The sequence below is a fragment of the Plectropomus leopardus genome, chromosome 12 (genome assembly GCF_026936395.1).
Source record: "Plectropomus leopardus strain MGB_pleo_1.0 chromosome 12, ASM2693639v1, whole genome shotgun sequence".
Taxonomy (NCBI): domain Eukaryota; kingdom Metazoa; phylum Chordata; class Actinopteri; order Perciformes; family Serranidae; genus Plectropomus; species Plectropomus leopardus.
The window spans coordinates 8,263,567-8,285,443 of NC_142187.1; the positions used below are offsets into that span (position 1 = coordinate 8,263,567).

Sequence of the window (21,877 nt, forward strand, 5' to 3'; positions counted from 1 at the left end):
ATCAAACTGTTCCGTTCTTAGCCAAAGCATCTCACAGCGTCAAGTGTGCGTGTATGTGTGTGTGTTTCTAAGAAAGTGAGAGAGAGAGAAGGAGCAGGGGAGGGAGGTAGAAAGCAGTCAATCTGCATGCAGTTACACAAGGGTGCAGTTTAAATGGATTGGCAGAGGGTCTCCCACACCCCATTCACGTGGATATATACACACACTTGAACATGAAGTTCTCACAGCCATGCTTGAAACGCACAGAGCCGTGCTCTGAGCTGAATATCCACCATAACATTTCAGGCTGCTCGTGTGTAGGGCTCAGACACAATGCATGCTCACCAGCACACATCTTCACTCATTTATCTAACGCTGCAACACAGTGGGCTGCGCTCTCTGCAAATTAAGACACACACATCCACTCCCACACCATGTTCCCCAACCTAAAGTAGTAACACTGTGGCATAGATGACAGCAACTGCTTCCCATCCCCGAAAAGCTAAAAATGAGCTCTTGCTATAATGCTACTGGGTGAGCCGGCCTGCCCGTGGCCGTGGCAGAGCTCCTACTGTGCTTTATGTCAACACAGCCTCCAACAGTCTGTTTATTAGATGGAGCTCATTATTCAAGACAGGCGCTCACTGTGCTGCCTCCACAGTCCTACCAACACTGCTGCCACAAGGAGCCCTGAGTAGATTTTAAGTAAAGATTAACTTCGTCCAGAGCAAGACTTGGCAGGAAAACAACTTCCTCCTCTTGGATACAGCAGCCACTGGACAGCACTCTGCAGCATTACTTTCACTTTTTACACCAACTAGTCTGATTGAGGGTTGTTGAGTTTTTTTTAGGGCTGAGTAGAAGATCCTAATAATGGCTTGTTGCCTGCCAAGAATGACTATTAAAACTTAGCCAGGATTTAACAGGAGGCTGGTGTTAATTTTAAAAATCCGCAAGACTAGACAAGAAAAAAAGTTGTTTGTCATTTCCTTCCAAAATGACCCGTACATGTATTAACATTTGCTTATTTGGCACCCCTCTCAGCAGAAAGACATCATTTGTCAGTGCCTTCTAAAACATTTTCTGATGTGCCACAACTTTGGCTGAGGTTTGGTTTGGTTTAGGCACAAAAACTGATTAAGGCCGTGGTTTGGATTACAAGAAAAGAATTCTGATAATTGGTGGAAAACGTGCATACAGCCAAGGGCGTAGTTGTTTTTCTTTTCTCAACATTGGGGGAGGACACATATGAAACAGGGGGGGTTGTGGGCTCTTCGCCAGAAATTTTTAAGCATAAAACACTTAATTTCCTGCAATTTGGTGAATTTTTATGCACCGATCTGTTGCTTTTCTGAAGAAATTCATGGTGTGAATTTCTAATTTGTCAAAATAAAAGTCCTCTGCTACTTTCATGTCAGCACTTAGGGGGACGAATGCACGTCTGTCAAATGCTAAAGTGTCATCATACTTCCACCTTTTGCATCTGAAAGTCTAATTGAAAGTCATAATTTGCAGCGCTAAAAAGTGCTTTAAACATAAATGTTTCAGGAACTTGAATTTACAGCCATAGCTTTTCTTGTCAACCAATAATTATTTTAGCTGAAGGACATTTTAAGGATAGGTGATCTGGTGATATTAAATATTTTTCTCTTGATGTCAATAAATCCCATTTAATGACCAAACCAACAATGAATTTATCCTGCTGGCGAGTTTTGTGTACAAAGCCTTATCTGCTTTCACTGAGCCATAGAACTGTACAATTGCTAGACAATACATAAATGAGGCCACACTTTGGTGATATGATTTACATATTGTGAAAATGTATCCTGTAGTCAGAGTTGTTCCAGTGCCAAGACCAGTTATCAGAAATGCCTCTAATATTTCGTATAATGCTGGATAGAGTATTGACAAGTTCCGGTTTTGGAGTCGGTGTCGGGAAAGAACAAATGGTATCGGAACATCTCTACCTGTGTGGTAGTTTGAGTCAGTCCCACATACACCTGCCTCCATGAATACTCACTAAATTGTCATGTGTGTTAATCCAGAGGTAAAAATAATCCCCCAACAAATGCACCATTTTCTCCTGTTTGAGTAATGTTTGCAAAAAAAAAACTACATTTCCAAGCTGTTTTAGGAGATTATTTAGCCATTCAAAAAAAAAAATCTATATATGTATGACCATTTTTGTCAATGGGAAACAATGAGTTTGGAAACGAGTGCCACAGTCAGATTAGGGAAGTTGGAAAGTATTGAGAGCTGCACCGCCACATTGTTAGTTTTGTTCTTTTCGGTGCACTTGCAGACAATAACACAAATATATAATATTGCCAGCCTTATCCTTGAGACCAAACCACATTACGTGTTTTGTTTCTCATGCTGTCACTGCAGTCTATGCTCTGTACTGTCCCCTCACTGTCAAGGCCACAACTATGGCTCTCGAGGGGGCTCTCCAAATGGCTTATGGGGTTTTGCCACTATAAATTAATGCTCTTGACAGGGTCAACACCAGTGCTTCTTGATTTATTTATATAAAGCGTCTCAACTTTGTTTCAGAGTTCATTCCTGGCCCTGGAAGAAACAATTGACAAAAAAAAGCCTCACCTTGATGATGGGTTGAAAGCTCCCAAATAGCGGCCAAATAGACTTTGTGATTCCCTTTTTATTTGCATTTTTGGTCATTTGTGGTGTTTTCTTGGTTCAAACACAACCTGTGGAGTGCCTCGGTGTTCGCAGAAATTGCTTGCCTGGAAAATGAAAGGTGCTCACCGTTCCCCCTTGCAGCCACAGCGCACCTGTAAAGCACTGGCTGTGTTCGATTTGTTGCTTTAATTCTTTGTTTCCAGTTGAATCCTTATGAGAACAGATCTATCGCAGCATCAGATAACTCACACGGTATAGATCAATTGATCCTCAGGCAAGCTGTAACAAACTATTTGTGGCGCCAAACAGCATTCCCCTCATGGCTTGATGATTCGAGAGCTAAGCCGCTTAGTGAACTGCATCACACACTGGATACTGTGCTTTTCAGATACCGTGCAATTTACAGTTTACACTTCCTTAAACCTCTTACGCCCTCCTGCTCATCATTGGGTGCAGGTGTCAGCAGTGCTAAAATGTTGGTTTCATTGAAGAGTTTTAGCTCTAAATAAAAGATTCAATGGACAAGCTCCAATGATGTCTCAGTGTCAAAGACCCTGTGTATAGGATTAAGGGGGATATATTGGCAGAAATGAAATATGATACAATAAATATTTCTTTAGTGTATAATCACCTGAAAATAAGAATAGTTGGGTTTTTGTTGCCTTATGAGCTGTTTACAGCTACATAGGGAGCAGGTCCTTGTTCACGAAGTCTGCCCATAGACCTCGATACTGCATTGGATGTAAGCCCACGTTCATTTCTATGACAGGTGCTCTGTGGTGCATGAAACCAAAAAAGCTCTATTTCCACAATGTGGAATTACCCAGAGTTTCCACACAGTGTCCCATAGAGCATGCACAAAGATTACAGACACACACCAGCTAAGTGGCTAACTTCAGCCAGCCGGTTTAGTGCTCCGCTAACTTGAATAAGGATAAAATTGATTTAATAATGCTGTTTGTCTTGTCTAAATCAAATGAGTGATATCTTGTATTAGAGCCATTTAAGTAATTTTATGTAGTTTCATTTATGCATTGTCACCCCCTGCTGGCCAGATTATTCTATGGCGCCATCAGGATACTGAACCCTTATTAAAAGGAAGTCAGGTCCTCAGCCAGGAGGAAATCTAGAATTGGAAGTCAGCAGCGAGGACGGAGGCAAACAGTTTTTTGACCATGATTAATGTGAACGCACTTTATACTGACACACATCTACTGCAAAGCTCATTGCTGTGTTTTAGTTGAAGTTATCAAGGCAGTTGTTCCTAGCCTATTTTTGTTTTTTTTAACATCAAAAAAATTAATTCCTTTGTTTGAGCTGGAACGAGCATCTGAGCTCCCCCTCCATCTCTGCTATGGCTAGCGACCTGAGAAAGGTAGGACAAGCCGCTGAAACATTTTGATAGTGAAACGAGTCGTTTCACAGGGGTTGTGACACTCAAAAAAATATATCCACTGATTAAATACGTGTATTTCACATTGTAAGTCCTTTAGAAAGTCTTTTTGGGTCTCATGGCATCACGTGATGGGCACACACAGTGTAGTTCTACTTTTGACCATTATGCAAAATCAGCTCTAAAGCCTGGCACTGTTCCTGGGGGCTTATATCCACAATGTTGCACCACCATGTTTCTATAGTATCCCACAACAGACAAATCAAACACTGGCTCTAGATAGGGCCAATCATGATTTCATATCTGCCATCACAGTTAGCAGTCCCTCCAAGGAGAGCAACAGTGGGAAAACACAGATTTTTTTATGTAAACTGCTTTACTTAGTGATTTAAATGGTTTAATTTATCTGGTTTATTGGTTTTGGTGAGGAGGCGACCTCTGCGGATAATTCTGCTCATGTTAAATACCTCCTGAACATTGATGAATGAAGAAATCCTAACCGGGAGCTCACGCTTGGTACATGGAATAAGTTTCAGCTGCTGCAATCTGCAGTCTCACTGTTGGATTTCACTAAATCCTTTGAATCTTACACAGTGCTCCTTTAAGCGATGTACAAAGAGTGACCTCTGACCTCTCTGGGTGGCGATGACAGTAATATTGTGCCAATGGTCGCGCTCCCGATCCAGTTCCATGGCTGTGGTGATGAGGCCAGTGTCTGGGGTGATACGAAACAGGGCCTCGGGGTCCGACTGTGGATCAATGGAGAACCTGGAGAAAAGAAAGTGGAGTGGGAGGAGAAAGATAGTTGTGTTGAGGAAATGTGAATGTACATGAAATGAGGAATGGGCAGAGAGAAGTATGTGGAGAGAAAGTGAAGGAAGGAAGCAAGCAGAGTGGCAGTGGGGTGCAGAGTGAAAGAAGCACACAGGGCAAAGTGTGTGAGGGAGTGATAAGGAAGTCTGCATTCAAATGGCCAAAGAATTAATATAGGGAGATTATCGCAGCTGATAGCAGCTCTTTTGAAGTGCCACCGATTATCTAAATATCTCTATGAATATACCAACTATCATTTCTTCCCACACACTTACTCTTAGCACTTTTGCCCGTGCTAATTGGGACACGGTTTTCTGTGGTTGTTACAGGCAAATCACCGCCTCCGAGACAAAACCTACTGCAAACGGTAGTGAAAGGATTGGACCTCAGAAACTTATGTGGTTATTGTCGGCTCAAGAGAACACTAAGCAGGCATTTGGTTGGCTTATGTTTATTTGGTTTGCTCTTAGTTTTTTTTCTTGTTTTTTGTTGGGGTTTTTTCAGTTGAAGAGCTGAATTTCAATCCAAAAACAATATACCCCTTGCTTAAAACAATCAATATAAAAAAAAACAAGCTCAGTCAGAGTCTCTAAAACATTAAATAAACTAAGAAATACAACTCAGCACCAGCCTGTGTATGATTTTTCTTTCAGCAATGAAACTATTCCGTTGTGGATTACAGCAGTATTAATGGTTATAAAACTCAAAGCTGCAATGTGTATTATCTGGCACCAGGTGCCAAACTAATGGGGGACAGTATTTTATCTCTAAGACAACAAATAACTAAAGACAGGGCAACAATGTACATTCGACCAAACTGCTGAAACTATGAGAGACAGTCAGGATAGTCAGTCTAACACTGCTTTCTTATCATCTTCATGTGTAGCAGCTCAAGCAAGACATCAGCCACACATATTGACTATATTTGGAATGTTTTTCGTTGCAGTTTAAGTTTTCATCAGTTACATTGTCTGCACCTTGTGTGTCCTTGGGGTTTTCGACAATCTTTGCCTAAAAACGACTGATTTGGGGATTCAGCTGTCAGATTATCTGGCTCTTGACATATGTTGCCTTTGACTAACACCTTGATTGACTTAAGATCACAGACTTAAACGAGCGACATACGGGAGTCTGCAAACTAGCTTAGCTGAGCTTTCTTACAGTAGCTGTATACTGGTCTGAAGTGGCTGACCTAACCACACCAGTACTGAGGATTTTACACCTCAGATTGTCAATTACTAAAGAGGAAGTGGAGAATTAGGGTTGCAGCGGTATCCTTTAAGGTATAAAATTGACAACTATCATTCTGTGTGCATTTGCTTATCTACAATATTGACAAGAATGTAATTAGATGGAGAATCTCACCTCTATTTCAGTTACTTTCAGAAGGAAGACTCTACAAATACTTAATTTTTTAAAAATTGGCGTTTTAATTGTAATTATAAAACATCTGTTCAAAATAAATCTGTTGTCATTTAATTAAGGTTCATTGTAACTGAAAATATAATAATTCTGTAAAGCCGTGAAACTATGTTACCACAATATTTTCTGTGAAAGTCACTGTACTGTGAAAGTTTCATAGCATTGCAACCCATAGACTGTATATAAAGATGGACAACATGACGGCTCGAAAAAGTGATGCCAAAACATCTGGATCACCCCCTGGTGGCTGGCTGCACTATGAGGTCATAAACCCCTTAATGTTAGTGATTGGGACATGAGTCAAACTAAAAACTCAAAATACTCATCAAATAAATGTATCCCAAAGACGGATTCTGTCATTTTAGGTAGTTGTAGTAGTTTAAGTAGGCTTTTTTTCGATAAGTTTAAGTTATTTGATGCTATAAAAGGCGGTTTGACAACATCATTGATGGCTGGAGAACACAAAAAAATATATTTTTTCGTCGGGGATAGATCCCAAGTATCCAAAAACAACATAAACTAATACTGGACTTCATTCTTCGTCCTCTCATGTTGGACTAAGGGCAGCCTGGATGCTACAGTGGCTCACTATCTCCTAGTAGTACGAGTACGAGTGGTAAAACAGGACGAGCTGGGGCTAGCTGGTTAGCATGCACATTTTAGTAGATATGTCTGCATAATATACATTGACAGCTTTCTTCAACAGAAAATCAAAAATTTTACTGCTTCACATTCTATTGATAGTGTTAGTTATTTTTTCAGGTTTTAAACCAAAATTTTGGCCATGTTTTACACATTACATCTTAACAGGAAAACTTTGGGAAATTAGTTCATTGGTCTTCTCTTGAGAGTTAGATGAGAAGATTCATATCACTCTCATGTACTCAATATAAAACTACAGCCTGCAGCCGGTTTGCTTAGCTTAGCACAAAGACAGGGAACGGTGAAACTGCTAGCCTGCCTTAGCTAAAGGGGAACAGAACCACCCCTAAAGCTAACTAATTTACTGGCTAACTTAATAAAAGATAGCAGATTAACATATTTTTTTCTGTATTTGCTCAAATAGTTTAAGCATAGTAAAGGATGGAAACAGTGGAAACAGTGAAAGACCAAATTGTCTGAGTTTACCCAAAATAATCTTTCTTAGCAAACTCTATGAGAAATATATGAAATTCTTCGCTATATGATGCATTTATGCTAATGCTATATGAGGACAGAGACTGATTTACTGTACCTGATATTATTGGTAAGACCAGTATCAGGGTCTACAGCGCTGACCCGGCCCACAGTACAGGCCGGCGGGCAGTTTTCAGACACATCCATGTGGTATCGGGCTCTGGAGAACCTCGGAGGCTCATCTGCATCAAGCACTGCTACTCTGATAGAGGCTCGGTCCTTGAAAGGGCCTCGACGCAAGAAGCGAGGATCCACTATGGGGTTGAGGACTTCCACAGAGAAGGAGTAGGAGCTCCGGCTCTCATAGTCGACCGGCTGGGAGGGGGAGGCAGAGAGGGGTTAGTTAGTAGGGTTAAAAATATTAAACGTAGAAGTATATAATCGTCTTAGGTTTAGATATGCACTTAGTGTGAAATGAGTAATGGTGACACTTTTAAGCGGCAAGAAATTATGCAAATGTCACATCAGATCCAATGAACTGTCTTGTGCTTTCATTTGGTCCAATTCTCACACTAAATTTTCCACAGATGACTGCTAAATTACATATCAAAAGCAGAGCGATGGCAAATAATGAATTATTCCAACAGATAAGAGCTCGCAGAGGCTAGAGAATGGTCACATCCCGAAATCAGCTGAGGACGATTTGGATTAAATATTACCATGGTTACCTTACATGGTGTGGCGTTCAGAGTTTTGAAGTGTTACTTTGAAGGTTGTTGTGGGCGGATGCTTAGATGGCGGGGGTTTGTGTGAAGTAGGAAAAGACATTCATGAGGTGTTGATGTTACAGCATTGCCAATGAGATTCCTGATGCTCAAAGCGTCAACACTCTGACTGAAGTAACGACATGTTTGAATGCTGGTTTGATATTGCTCAGAGTGGATGTTGGGATATTCTTGACATCCTAAGACTAGAGGATATGTAGCTGTAGGGTTCACTGCCAGGAAGTTGAATGTTGTTGCAGCGTTCGTAGGAGTTGTGTAAGATTAGTGCCGCTATCTACATGCAGCACAGATGGATATAAGCATGAGTTACTCGGGATGTTTGCATTGGACGTTTAATCTCACTCCAGCATTGTTTTGTGCTGCAGTGTTGGCACTTGGAACTGTGTTGGTGGATACCTGGCAGGTAGTGTGTTTTGTTCGAATGTTTCTCACATGTTGGTAGGCGCAGATTTTGTGAAACATTGTGGGAGTGAAACTTGGACAAACTTTTTTTTCTTGTGAACATACAGAATGGATTTCACTGTCAGAGGTGGTACAGATCAGCTGCGGAAATAGTTGCCGTGAGCTATGAGCAATTCTTACGTTGAAATTGAAAACAGAACCACACTCATGAAAAAAACGCCCTTGTTTGGAACATCATCTCTATCACCATGGCGACTCTACTATCACCATGGAGACTCGTGTCTGGCTATGAGAAGCGTTAAAAAATTCCTTTGTATCCTTGCATCTACACAGGTAAGAGAGATTTCATTTGGGATAAAGGCTCGGGCCCCAGTGATTGTTTGTAGCAGAGAAGTTATGAAGCCTATTTGTCTGAGGTGTCCGTATGATTGCGTGCCGCACTCCCACCAGCGGGGCTCGCTCTGAAGCCAAGAGATAGCCTCTGATCACGTTTGCCGAGATGATTGTTAGTGAGGGCAGAGGCACATATACAGGTAATCACATACATCCACTATCTAAACACACTGACATCCACCTGGTGGTGATTACATTTCAAAAAATGCAACATGTTTGGGTTCAAAACACCTGTTTGAGGTATCGGTGTGTGGGCTTGTTTGCAAGTACAAGTGGTTCTTTTGAGTCTTTGTGTCCTCAGATCCTCTGTCAGTATGTGTGTGTCCTTAAAGTAAGTGTGCATATGAATCCTCTCAGTGTGATTGGCACAGAGAACCATGTTGGACAGAGGATAAATAGGCTCCCTGGCTATGCAGAATATTCGCTGTCAGATTCAAACAGGAAAAAAAAATCACTCTGAGGATCCCAGCGGCGGTGAGAATATTGATATCCTCTCGCTCGTGCTCTCTTCTTCCTTTCTGATCTCTCTTTTTCTACTTCTCTGTCTTTTTTCTTCCCTCTCTCTGAGCTGTAAAGCAGAGTAAACTGCTTTGCAGAAAATCAGCAGTTTTAGAAAGAGGTGAAGATTGATTAGAGATTATGCGGAGAAAAGGGCGAATTGAAAGACATCGAAATGTGGGCAATTTGGGCAATATCTCTGCAGAAAAGATAAATAAACAAGAAGGATTGTCTGTGGAGATGAGAGTGTGTGTGTGTTGACGGGGTTGCGGTGGGTAGACGGAGGGAAAAGGTTCTCTAACGGGGTCCCCATTACAGGGAGAGAGAGACAATCTGTCTGAGGAGGAGAGGTGTCACTTACACTGTGAGCACACACTCATCACCCCCCGCCCTCCCTTCATCCAGCACTCCATCACTCCACTCCCCCTCCTTCGCCACCTCACACACTTCATCACCCACCCCCCTACACACCCCCCACCTGCCTTTTTTTCCCTAGTGTGTGTGCGACATCGGCCAGCTCTGACAAACCGCAACGCACACACTCATCCCTCTCCCTCATTCGCCCATACAGGAAGCACTTATCATGCAGCCAGTCAACTGTTTTTCTATGTTTTTGTGTTTTTCTGTATGGTGCACGTGTTAACGGATGTGAACATTTCTCACAAATGTTTCCACACACACAAGGCACACACATGGCTCACGTGTTATTTCTTTAAACAGATACACATATGTGTGCAGAATCTGTGGGCAACAGAACAAAATTTGGGTATGGGAAGTTTTCTGGTTTCCGTTTGTGGTGCATTTGTAGTCCGCTTATAGTCCAAGTAGTATTTATCAGTCACATTAGAATAACAGGTAAATAGTTTGTGTGGAGGGCAAAATGGCCAAACTCTAATCTAAGAAGCCACTGGCTATTTTCTGACATTGATTTATTTTTTTATTGGCAATTTTAAATTTTGTTTAAACATGCAGCATTCATATGCAGATATCTGCTTATAGAGATTAGCCAAAGTGACTGGCGCGTGGAAGAGAACATCAGCTACACCCTCAAATATTAGCTTTTCCCCTAGAAGCTTAATATTGTCAGAATTTAACTGATGGCTTCTGAGATTGGCTCATGTTAAACTTACACAAACACACCTTAAAGAGCAACTTAACACCAAGTTTCACAGGCCCTCTCACAGATTATAAAATGCATCTGAAGCCTGACACACACCCGCACAGCATCCTGCATGGATCTTGCAGTGGGTCGTGATGGGGAAAACCCTGCCACCTGCATATGTGAAAAATTAGTTCTGCAACCTGACCCACCAACACAAGATCCATGGCCCAACCTGAAACCCCAATACTACAGTAACCATGCACTGTTCTAAAAAATGTGTTTAAAGTGATTATTTTGAGATATTCATTTGAAATTACGATAATGTATTTCAAAACAAAAGTAATTCAGGAAATACAATTAAAATATTTTTGGCTTATTCTCATAATATTGAGCAACACCTCTTAGCAGTTAACATGCCTGTTAGGAGCCTGACCAACCTAACTGAGGCTGCTCTCATATTCCAGGAGCTGAAAGATAAAGTCAGCAGTCAGTGGACTGAAACATCAAATAAGTAGAGGAAATTAAATATTATTTTCATTTTATTTTAAAATATTTAAAATCCAACTCAGACGATCCCCCTTGCATGCTTGTTTTTCACCCAGAACCACACCCGGAAACAAAATTACTGCAAAATACCACCTGTGAAACACCTTTTTTGTAGGTCACCCACAGGTAAAACCAATGCAGGACTCTGCACCACCATCCACAATACCCCATGACCCCATCTCCCTCACACTTCAGTCATATCATTGCTCTCACTGTCTAAACAGCAAGTGTCACACAAGTGCCACATTAATTCCTAGAAATTAAATATGATGGCCAAGACTTAAAAAAAAAGAGTGGTTACATGTGTAACTCTTATTATAACCTATATGCCATCTGGTAACAGCATCTTTATCATATGCTGGAATTGAAAGCAGTGACTGTGCCCTTAGTCTGCACAAGTCTTCACCTTCACTGAGGGGAAAGACTGTGGTTCAGAGCTGTTTGAACTGCAAGCTTAACGTAAGTGTAACGAGGCTTCAGCAGAGGTAGCAGAACCAGAGGAGAATAACAGAAAAGGGGATGTGAATGAGCTATAAGGAGAGTGGACAATTACAAAAAACCCAGTCATACTAGGCAACACTAAACTCATACTTTACAAAAAGTAGAAGCAGTATTTCTTTTACTGTAAACTCTAAGTTGCATGAGCGTAGTGGGGGTTGGATGTGACTTTGCCTCATAATATGGAAGCTTAATGTCCCACGGTTTGTCAGGTTTTTCACAAAATTAGGCTTTTAGGTGACAGAATAACTGTTTTTCTCTGGGAGGAGGAAAATAACTTCTGTCACTGCGGCTGTAATTTACTAGTGTTAAATTACTCTTTAAATAGACTGTCTTTTTAAGACTTCCTCCATCTCTCCTAAATACATTCTTAATGACATAAACCCATGCTGAAAAGATGTGTAGGCTACCTACAAGCGCTTGAATGACAGTTTATTATTGGTTGATCGGTTAACAGAAAATTAATCAACGACCTTTAGAACTGATTAAAATATTTGTATGATCAAGTAAAATGCTAAAATCCATTGTTTGTAGCTTTGCAAACATTTTTTTATTGCATATCCTTCCTTTGGCCTGCTAGTTGGACAAAGCAAGCACTTTGAAGACTCATTTTGTGCTCTGGAACATGTTAATGAGCATTTTTCTGACTATGTTCTAACCTTTTACAGGTATAAACCATTCAAAACCAGAAACACATTCAACAGATTAACTGACACTAAAAAAAATGAGTTGCTGCCCTTAAAATTACATCGTATTAGCCCAGTACATGCTCACACTCCACCTTATCTTTAGTTAATGTTACCTTCCTCTGACAGAGACACACACACACACACACACACACACACACACGCACACGCACACGCACACACACACACACACACACACACACACACTCTACAAGTGTAACCTTCTCCTGTCCTGTGCTGCTCCCAATGTCCTTTTTGAAATTCAAATTTCTCTATACAATTTCCCTTTCAAATTCGCTTCACAGTTAGCAGAAATTAATTAGCTAACCTGCATGCTAGACTGGCGATACATAATACATCTCTTCTGAGAGAGGCCGACCCATAGGCATGCATGCTCTACTGAGAAAGTGCGTGTGTGTGTGAATGTGTGCATGCCGTACAGTAAATGTACATTACTGCAGGGCGAGGCTTCAAATTGCAAAGGTGGTGCCTCTCCCTCACTCTTCAATGGATGCAAAATTAGAAGATTGCACAACCGTGCTCACCTATACGAGTGTGTGTGTGAGTGTGCACATGGTCTGCGGTGTGTGTGCTTGTGCACGTTCAGCACCCTGCTGTCCTTGGCAGCTTGAGTTCTTTCTTGATTTTGTGCATTCTAAATCAAGATCATACATCACATTTGTCTGATGACAAACGCAGCTTTGGACATTTCTGCCAACAAGCACAACTGCAGAGTTGAGAGAACAAAGACTCCTCTAAATCTCCCTTTTGACTTTGTTCTTCCTCTGCCGCCTTCCCTTCCCTCTGTCACTTGTCTCTTGTCTACTGTCTTATTTCATTCTCAGATGTCCCATGTCTTCCTTTTTTTTTTCAACTTACGAGCAAGACACTGGTCTCTCATTTTCTCTTTCTCTCTCTCTCTCCATCTCTCTCTCTCTCTCTCTTTTTCCCTCTGAGGAGATTAACACAATCTCTCCTCCGCGTGAGAAAACAAACACAGATAATCCTGGGCGCGCTGCTGGCGTGTGACCGAGGATTAGCCAGCCGTTTTAAGTGAGAGCATATGGAAATAATAACGGCAAACTGACACATGCGCAAGCTTGCTTGTCCCCCAGGTAAGAGGAATGAAAGGCGCACAAATAGCAGGCTTACACAGCTCACAGCACCCCGAAAACATACCTCAAAAGGGAACCTCCTGAATTGGGATGGTGCTGGATTCGTATTAATGATGTTGTGACATGCCTTGCTGCTGCATCGAGTGATCCGACTACGCTGTTAAATTCAGTATACATGTGTAATGAGGTGTTGTGAAATCAGGGCATTATCCTAGTTTGTTTTGTAAAGTTTCTCTGCTGCATCAGCGGCTAGAAATGCACAATCAAAGCCTTTATTAAATCACCACATGTCTGATTTGCATGTTAAATACCTGCGTCCATCCACTGATGACACGACTTTCTATGTCTATGCTTCTCTTGTAATTGCTTCTCATTGTAGCGGCTGATTAGCTCTTGATTAGTTGATTGATTTCAATGAAAACCTCAACCATCAGCCACCAGTTAGGGGGGCTGCCGTGAGTGTGAGCCTCTGGCCATCAGGGGGCACTGCTGCAGAGCAATGCCAAGCAGCTACTGTACTGGAGAGCGTTATGCTAATTCTTCAATTACCTGCTACTTACACTGTGGCCTTGTTCACATGCTGTATCAAAAATCTATTAGCAGCAATATGTACATTCATTATCAGCAATATGTAATAAGTAAATAAGTGGAGTGGAGCACAGCTGAGCGGTCAGAGGGAAAAAGAAGAAGGGAAAATAACAGAGGAAAAACAGAGGAATTCAAAATGAACTGATGAGAAGTGTGTGGCTGATTTTGTGTGTGTGCATCTTCCTGGTTATGTGTCTTCGTGTGTGTGTGTGTGTGTGTGTGTGTGTGTGTGTGCGTGTGTGCGTGTTTGTGTGTGTGTGTGTGTGTGTGTGTGTGTGTGAATAGGAATGAGGCAGACCTGTGTTGAGTCAGAGCCACAGACAAACAACACACACTGTCTGACATGGCCTCCAGACACAAACCAGAGCAAGGATGAGGCGAGCGAGCGGGCGATGGGGATGCTCTATGTGTGTGTGCATCTACTCAAACTCTAGCTTGTGTGTCTTCCTGCCCCTGCGTATTTGGACATGTGTGGGGAGATCAGACAGAGAGAGAGAGAGAGAGAGAGGGGAGAGTAATGAAATGCAGAGAGACAGCGGCTGATGATGAGAGTAGGGGGTGAGAGGGGTGGGGGAGATAGAGTAAGAATGGGCGAGGGAGAGAAATCTTTTTATTGCTGGGGGTCTCTGTGGGACTGACAGTAAATAAGCAGTGATAAGCAGCAGGCAGCTTCAGTCGGAACCCTGACTTGCAGGCTGTTAATGACCCAGCTTCTCTGGTGTGTCCCCGCCTAACCCTTTCTTTCCGCGGCTTCACCGTGTTCTCTTCCTCCCTCTGCACATAGGGCACGTCTCATACAGTCTTCCTCGTCTTCACGCGTCTGATTTCTCTCTGTCTGCCTCCATTTTGTCATCACATATTCCCTCTGTCTCATTTTAACTAACTCCTTCCTCCAGCTCCCTCTATTGACTCTATTTCTTACTAATCTGCTGCTAAACCCACCCACCCCCTCCACACACCTCCCATCTGACACATCGTTCCGAGGTGAGGACGAGCAGTGCAGCAATCGCGCCTCTTTGCAGCTCTTTTTTCCTTCATTCCCTATAGTTTAAACACGGAGCCGCAAGGTCAAGTGTTGATGTGTGCCTCTGTATATATATCTCTCTGTGGTTTATTGGTGCTTGTGTAGGTGTGCGTCTCTGTTCTGTGTGTCTGTTCCCTTGTGTGTATGTATGTGTGTGTGTGTGTGTGTGTGTGTGTGTGTGTGAGGCAGTGTGCATCTTAGATCAACGGTTAAAGAGATTCAGCCCACAGCAGCGAGATGACCAGCAAGGTCAAGGCCGGCTCTGTGGCAACACAAATTGTTCCGCTCGGAAATCTTTCCCTTCTCCGGGGGCGCACAGATCATCGCGTTCCCGTTAAAATGCTTCACAGTTTCAAAGCTGCCTGACTTGGGAAAATGGACGCCGGAGCGTGTTCATTATTAACACACCCTAACCATATGCATGCTTAAATTTAAAAAAAAAAAAAAAAAAGCATCTCTTTTCTTTTTTTTGTTTGTTTAACGAAGTGGAAAGTGAGGGGGAGCTTAGCACTAATTTAACGCTTTGTTTGTTTTTAATTCTATTAGTTGTAGCCTATCTTACATGTTTTTCATTAGTTGTGCGTGAATTCCCTGCAAGGCTAAATCCCTTTTAACCTACTCAAGTCAAATCTTTTTTTTTTATCCAAAAAAGAGTGAGGAGTTTGCCACTTTTACACAAAAGCCCAATTGCGCTGACTTTTCAAACGGTGCCCTGCAGCATCTTTAAATACTCAATGTATGTTCTGCTTGTGAGCGTTCAAAATGAATTCACATGTAAGTCTTCAGTGAGTCTTCAGTTTTGGTTAATATTTCACCCGTAGCAGCAGTGCTAGTTTAATCTATTTCTCTGCCTCTCTTGGTGCCTTTGTAGAGGGATTAAAGCGACACAAAACAGCATGATGGAGGCCATGTTGAAATACTAATTGTACGTTTTGTTTTGTATCTTTGAGATCGCTGCCGATGAATCCAGAGGGAGGAATACTGTGGGTGGGAGGTGTTTACTGTATTTGTTTACATGTAATTTTCCTGCCCGTTTTGCCCGTCACCCAGCACATGTTGCATTGATTCGCTCTCCTTTTACACACAGCAGGTTGCTCTTTTTTTTCCTCCTCTTCTCTCCCTGCTCACACTTCTTCATTCCATCTTGTTGTTGCCAAGCTGCTTCTCTCCATATCTTGAAGTTTTTTTCTCTCTCTCTCTCTCTCCTTTTCATTATTTATTTTTGTTCATTTTTACCTGCTTGTCGTACTGGATGGGTGTTTCTGCCTTCCTGTGCCTCCCAGTCTCTAGCTGTGCTAATTTCTCTCTATGGCTGTCACCAGTTTCGCAGCTCTTGCTGTCGCTGCATCTCTTCCCCTCTCTCTATGCATGTCTCTTTTTGGTTCCTTCATACTTTGACTCCCTTGTTATACTGCACTCTCTGCTGTCACTGCCTCTCAGGACCTCATTTTAACACCAACCCCCCCTCCATGCTTCCATCTCCTCCTCCTTCTCCATCCCTTCTCTTTCTCCTCATTCCCGGGTCCTTGCCTTCGATTTCTTTCTTCTTGCATCTTTTACCGTATCCAGTCCTCTCCTTGCCTCTATGCTTCTCTTCAAAGGAGCTCATAGCGGGTTTGGAAAATCCTGCTCTACACACCACCTCCAGGTGCGGATTGTTTTTAACGAATCCTACAAACCCAAGGCTGAGAACTGACACAGTGATGAATTCACACACACTCTCTCTGCGTGCACATACACCAATATATGTGTGGCTACCTGACTTCAAGAATACACACAAATACCTGTGCACTCCGAAGCTCACCAGTAAAAAAAACCCCACAAAGCCAGTAATGGCGTTTGAATAAAGAAATAAGACGGCATCTCCCAAATGGAAACATTTCAGAGACATTTTGGATGAATTTTATGGGCATACGAGTTTGGAGACTTTTCTTCAACTTGAAGTTATCTGAAATATTTAAAACTGCCAAATTCTGAAGATATTTTCATTGTATGGCACTGAGATCAAGTGTTCTAGGAAGTCTATAAGACAGGATGACTGACTGCACGTATTCAAAAGAAGGACTGAATGTAGTGCTGAAAGAATATAAAGTTTTAAAGTCTCTCTCCACTCAAAAATGTGTTCTGCTTGTTGTTACTCCACTAAGATGTTTGACCTTCACTGTAGGGAAAGATGTTTTGTGCAGAGCTGTTTTCACATTCATCTGCTGAAGGGTAAGTTTCTCTGAGCTCACCTCAGATCTCAGTGATCAGAGTCCAATATGCAGTGTGAGGCGGTGACTGGAAGCCTCCAGCGCACAATGAGAATGGACTTTTAAGTGGAGTAGACATCATGTACCCAGCAGTTAAACTTTTGCAATGAACAATATTTGCATATTCATAGATTCTGGATTTTTAAATGGAAAGTAGATGTCATTTTTAATGAAGAACTCAGTTAAAGAACCTCATTAAAGAACTTTTTATGAGGTAATTGACCTTTTTTTGGAAATACCATATCGGACACAAATTATTATTAAAAGCAGAGTGTCTTTATGTGACTTGAAACATTACTGGAGGGAATTTTAAATAATCGCCTTTCAATTAAGTCATTCATCAAGTAAAAACAGCAACACTGGCTGGTTCCAGCGCCTCAAATGAAAGTGTTTGCTGTCTCTCTCTTTGTAAATTGAATTTTGTAGGGGTTTTTGGGGACGACACAGGGAATAGGAAGCTGTCGTGGAAAAATGACTCAACATAAAAGTATTTAAAGGTCATCATGTATAACAGTGACTATGAAAGTATAATTCATCCACAGTCATGGTTAGATATTTTCAGAGTCCTCAGAGTCCTTCAGTGCCTGCATGCAGGCACGTGAGGAGGCTTCAGGGTGTCTAAAGGTTAAGATACTGTGAGATCAAGACCATGTGGATGTTTAGACTCCAATGTTTATATAAAATTACTGCTGAAAAACCATCTGTTTACCAAAGCATATGTCGTCTGGCTCACCCCTCTTCAATAATCATCGCTATTATTATTTCTGTTCTTTATTTTCATTTTCATTTTGTTTATTTGTGTATTAATTTTTGTTTTCTTATTCTGTAAAGCCCCATATATATAAGTTATAAGTAATTAATTATTATTATTATTATTATTATTATTATTATTATTATTATTATTATTATTATTATTATTATTATTATTATTGTTGTTGTTATTATTGTTATTATTATTATTATTATTTCATCCTGTTATTCTGCTATTCATCAAAATAAAGATTGACCAGGATTTCAAGTTTTTTCTACATCAGAAGTCTGGTCTCTGGGACATTTTCTGGGGCTGTTTTCAGTATTTTCTTTATTTTTTTTATTCCTGAGGTTATTAACTCCCCTCACATGAACAAAATGAATGACATCTTATATGTAAACTTTTTCATATTTGATGTTTTTGTTATTGTCAACATTATTAACTTCCCTACCTTGCCTGTTGTGCCAAGCCCATTAAACAATTGTTATTCTTCACACAGAATGAATTCCCGTGACGTTGCAGTAACACTTCCTGCTAGACAACTGACAATAGTTTTAATTATGGAAATACATTAAATTGTCAGTCTTGTCTATTTTTGTTGTTATTTTAAGCCATAACTGTCACGTTTAAAAACAGATAGTTCATCCAACTTATCTGGAATTTCTGTTGTGCTGATTTTATGTACGGCGTTGCTTTACTAGCATCTTTGATAATCCGCATCTACCTGCACAGAAGCTGAATAATGTGCTACTGTGAACAGTGGCCTTAGAAAAACATAATTTAGCCACCAAAAACATTAGTAGCATTGTCTTTGTACACTATATTTGGAATATGTTTACAGCTTTACCTTACCCATTAACTGATGGAGGCAGCTGTAAACCAGCAACACCAGTGTTCTGCAAAGAAAAATTATTTTTTTCAACAGAGTCTGGTGGCCTTGAGATAACAGCCTCAGTTCCCTGTCAGAAAGGGCTGTCTGACAGCAAGGTGGAGTAGTGAAAATATTCTAAATACAAAGTACATTTCAAGTGTTGTTTTTTTAGGTGGCTAAAAAATAAAGCAGCAAGCATTTGCTTAATGCCATTTCATTGTATTTTTGTGACGGCGTGTTTTCTGTCCAGGAGTTACTGTATACATTGTTATTCAGTCTATGCAAACACACACACACACACACACACACACACACACACACAGGTGTGAACACACTTTCTACTTTTGCATTCAAATGCATATAGTAAAAAAATGCTTTGCTTTACTAATCCTGCAAAGAGAAATTTTTTCACTCTCTTGTCATGTTTACACACATACACACACACTGGCCCATTGAAACACATGCACAAGCAGGACCTGTACACATGTATTATGAACAGAGATGTGAGAGTGAGGGGGGCTGCCTAACAGGATGGCACCCCAAGCAGATGGGGGTTCAGTGCCTTGCTCAGAAGCACTTGACAGTGATGAATGTGCAAAGAAGCACCTCTCAAGCTACCAGTCTACCCTCTGTACTTGGTCTGTCCGGGACTTCAAATGGTGAGCAAGTGAAAGCCAAATTAACGGACTGAGCTACCGCCGCACTACCCTGAGTAGTGGTTATTACTCATAACAAGCACAATAACACGCCCTCTCATGACTGACATCCTACAGATCAGAGAGGTGGCCGACAGCATTAATAGATACACACGTGTGTTTTTATTGAAGTGTCAGAAACACTTCTGTAGGGCTCATTCGAAATGAAAGCGTCATATCTCAGACATCAGTCCCCCCATTAAGTCTACATTACATGTGAGCACAGAGGCTCCCATTCTCCTGAGACAGACACGTATGAACTGTTACAAGCCATGCTGGTAATGAGTGGGTGTCAGCGCTCTTCGCCCCTCTGCGGTGCACACGCATTCTCAGAAGAATGTGATTATTGGAGATGACAGGCAGCTTCAGGAGTGTTTGAAATTGAAATCATCCAGTATTACACTAAAGGAAACTGTTAGCCAGCTGTACTCAGGATGGAGAGGCGGCGCCTCAGTGATCCTTCTGTACATGCAAATGCTCCGCACGGAAAATGTTCGCTGAAAAGGAGCAGTCAAAACACCTCAGCACTGGTCAAAACATTGTTGCTGCAAGTCACGCTCAACTCAACCGCTGCAAACATTTGCATCTGGATGCGTCACGCTTCGATTGAGTTTCATACGGATGCTTCATTATGTTTGCTGTAGACAGATGGAAATATTGATAAAAAATAAAAAAAAGGAGGCTGGTTCACAGTGAATTGAGCAGGAAATTCATTTGTCAGAAACCCATCAAACAACTCTCAGCTGATGGGAGTTAAATAAGGAGAAAACGGTCCGATGAATTTAGATCACCTGTTTAAAAATCCATACTAAAAATGCTGCTGACAAATGAATCGTGAAATCTTACAGGCTTATACAGTGTCTTTGTGTGTTTCCAGGTAATTCCAGGTTAATGTGCTTAGGCAACATGTTGTTAGCTATGCTTTGACTCATGGCAAAAAAAAAAAAACCTGCCCACATTACCTGTGTCATCTCCTCCTCCTCCTCCTCATCAGCTGTTCTTCTTCTCCTCTCCTGTCCTGCCTTTCGTCTTTTTAACTTTACAAACCAACGCCTTTCTGTACGTGCTCCCTTAACCCTGGAGCATGTGAGTGGAGTGAAGCTGTGAGAATTTCCGCACCTTGCTCACGGAGCGGTTCGTTCCTGCCGCTCGCCCGCTCAAAGCCGCTCCAGGCCGCTCCGTGCTGAACTCAGATTTCACCCTGCTCTGCTGATATCGCTCGCAGCTCGCCCAGTTTCCTTTGAAAGTATTTTGTAATCTCCATTGTCGAGTTCGCAGCAACTGATTTTTGACAGAAAATCGTGAGTGTGCGCAATACACAGATGCATTCTGGGTCAGGCATGCTTCAAACTCATGGTTTGAGTGGTACCGGAGTAAAATTGGAGCAGGATAGAGCAGGAGAGGAGGTGGTGCTCCAACTTTCAACTAGAATTACCAATTTGCAGATGTTTGCCTTAGCACAACAGTGAATGTGCAATTATAGTTTACATCTATGTCTGCAAAAACACATCTGTACAACACACATTTTCCCCCCAGCAGCACAGAAGATCTGTACAAACGACACAGTGCCGAGGTGGGCCCCAAAGATTACTGTCACCAATTCAGTGTCTGCCCAAATGTCTCCCCCTCTGATCCTGACATACGACGCTGAGTAATAGACAGAAAAGTGTTTTTGAGGAACATTATGATGTCACAGTGACGTTCACCTTTGACCTTTTCGATATAAAATTTCTTCACTTCATTATTATATCCTATTATATGTGTGTGAGAAATTCCGTTGTTATGAGTGGATGAATTGTTGACTAATGGCCAGAAACATGTTTTGCAAGGTCACGGTGACCTTTGACCAGCAAATTCTGATCAGTTTATTCTTGTGATTTATCCTTGGATTTTGGGCATTTGTACAAAATTTGAAGATTTCCCTCAGGGTGTTCTTGCGATATCACATTCAAAAGAATGAGATGATTAAACAATCACAATGACCTTGACCATGGACCACCAAAATCTAATCAGTTTATCCTTGAGTCCAAGTGGATGTCCGTGCCAAATTTGAAGAAATGGCCTCAAGGTGTTCTTGAGATATTGCGTTCATTAGAATGAGACAGATGACGTCATAGTGACCCTGACCTTGGACCTATGACCACCAAAATCTAATAGTTCATTGTTGAGACAACCCAAGAACAAAATGCCTCCGGTCATGGCTATCACAGGCGCAGAGGCATAAAAAGTCCTCTCTACTCCGCCCAAAATCCTTGTACATCCCTCATATCCCTGTAACGCACTGCTCACATACTCTGCTGACCCCGTC

General features: G+C 41.6%; 1 protein-coding gene across 4 annotated transcripts in view; it reads right to left on the reverse strand.

Annotated features, from left to right (window-relative positions):
- cdh24b (cadherin 24, type 2b) overlaps positions 1-21,877 on the reverse strand; it is a 172,743-nt gene that overhangs the window by 23,065 nt on the left and 127,801 nt on the right. For all 4 annotated transcript variants that reach the window (XM_042497571.2, XM_088085100.1, XM_088085101.1 and 1 more), the window contains exons 7-8: positions 7,482-7,738; positions 4,644-4,780 (exon numbers count right to left, since the gene is read on the reverse strand). In XM_042497571.2, coding sequence (XP_042353505.2) covers positions 4,644-4,780; positions 7,482-7,738 — 394 coding nt within the window. The remainder of the gene's footprint in view (positions 1-4,643; positions 4,781-7,481; positions 7,739-21,877) is intronic.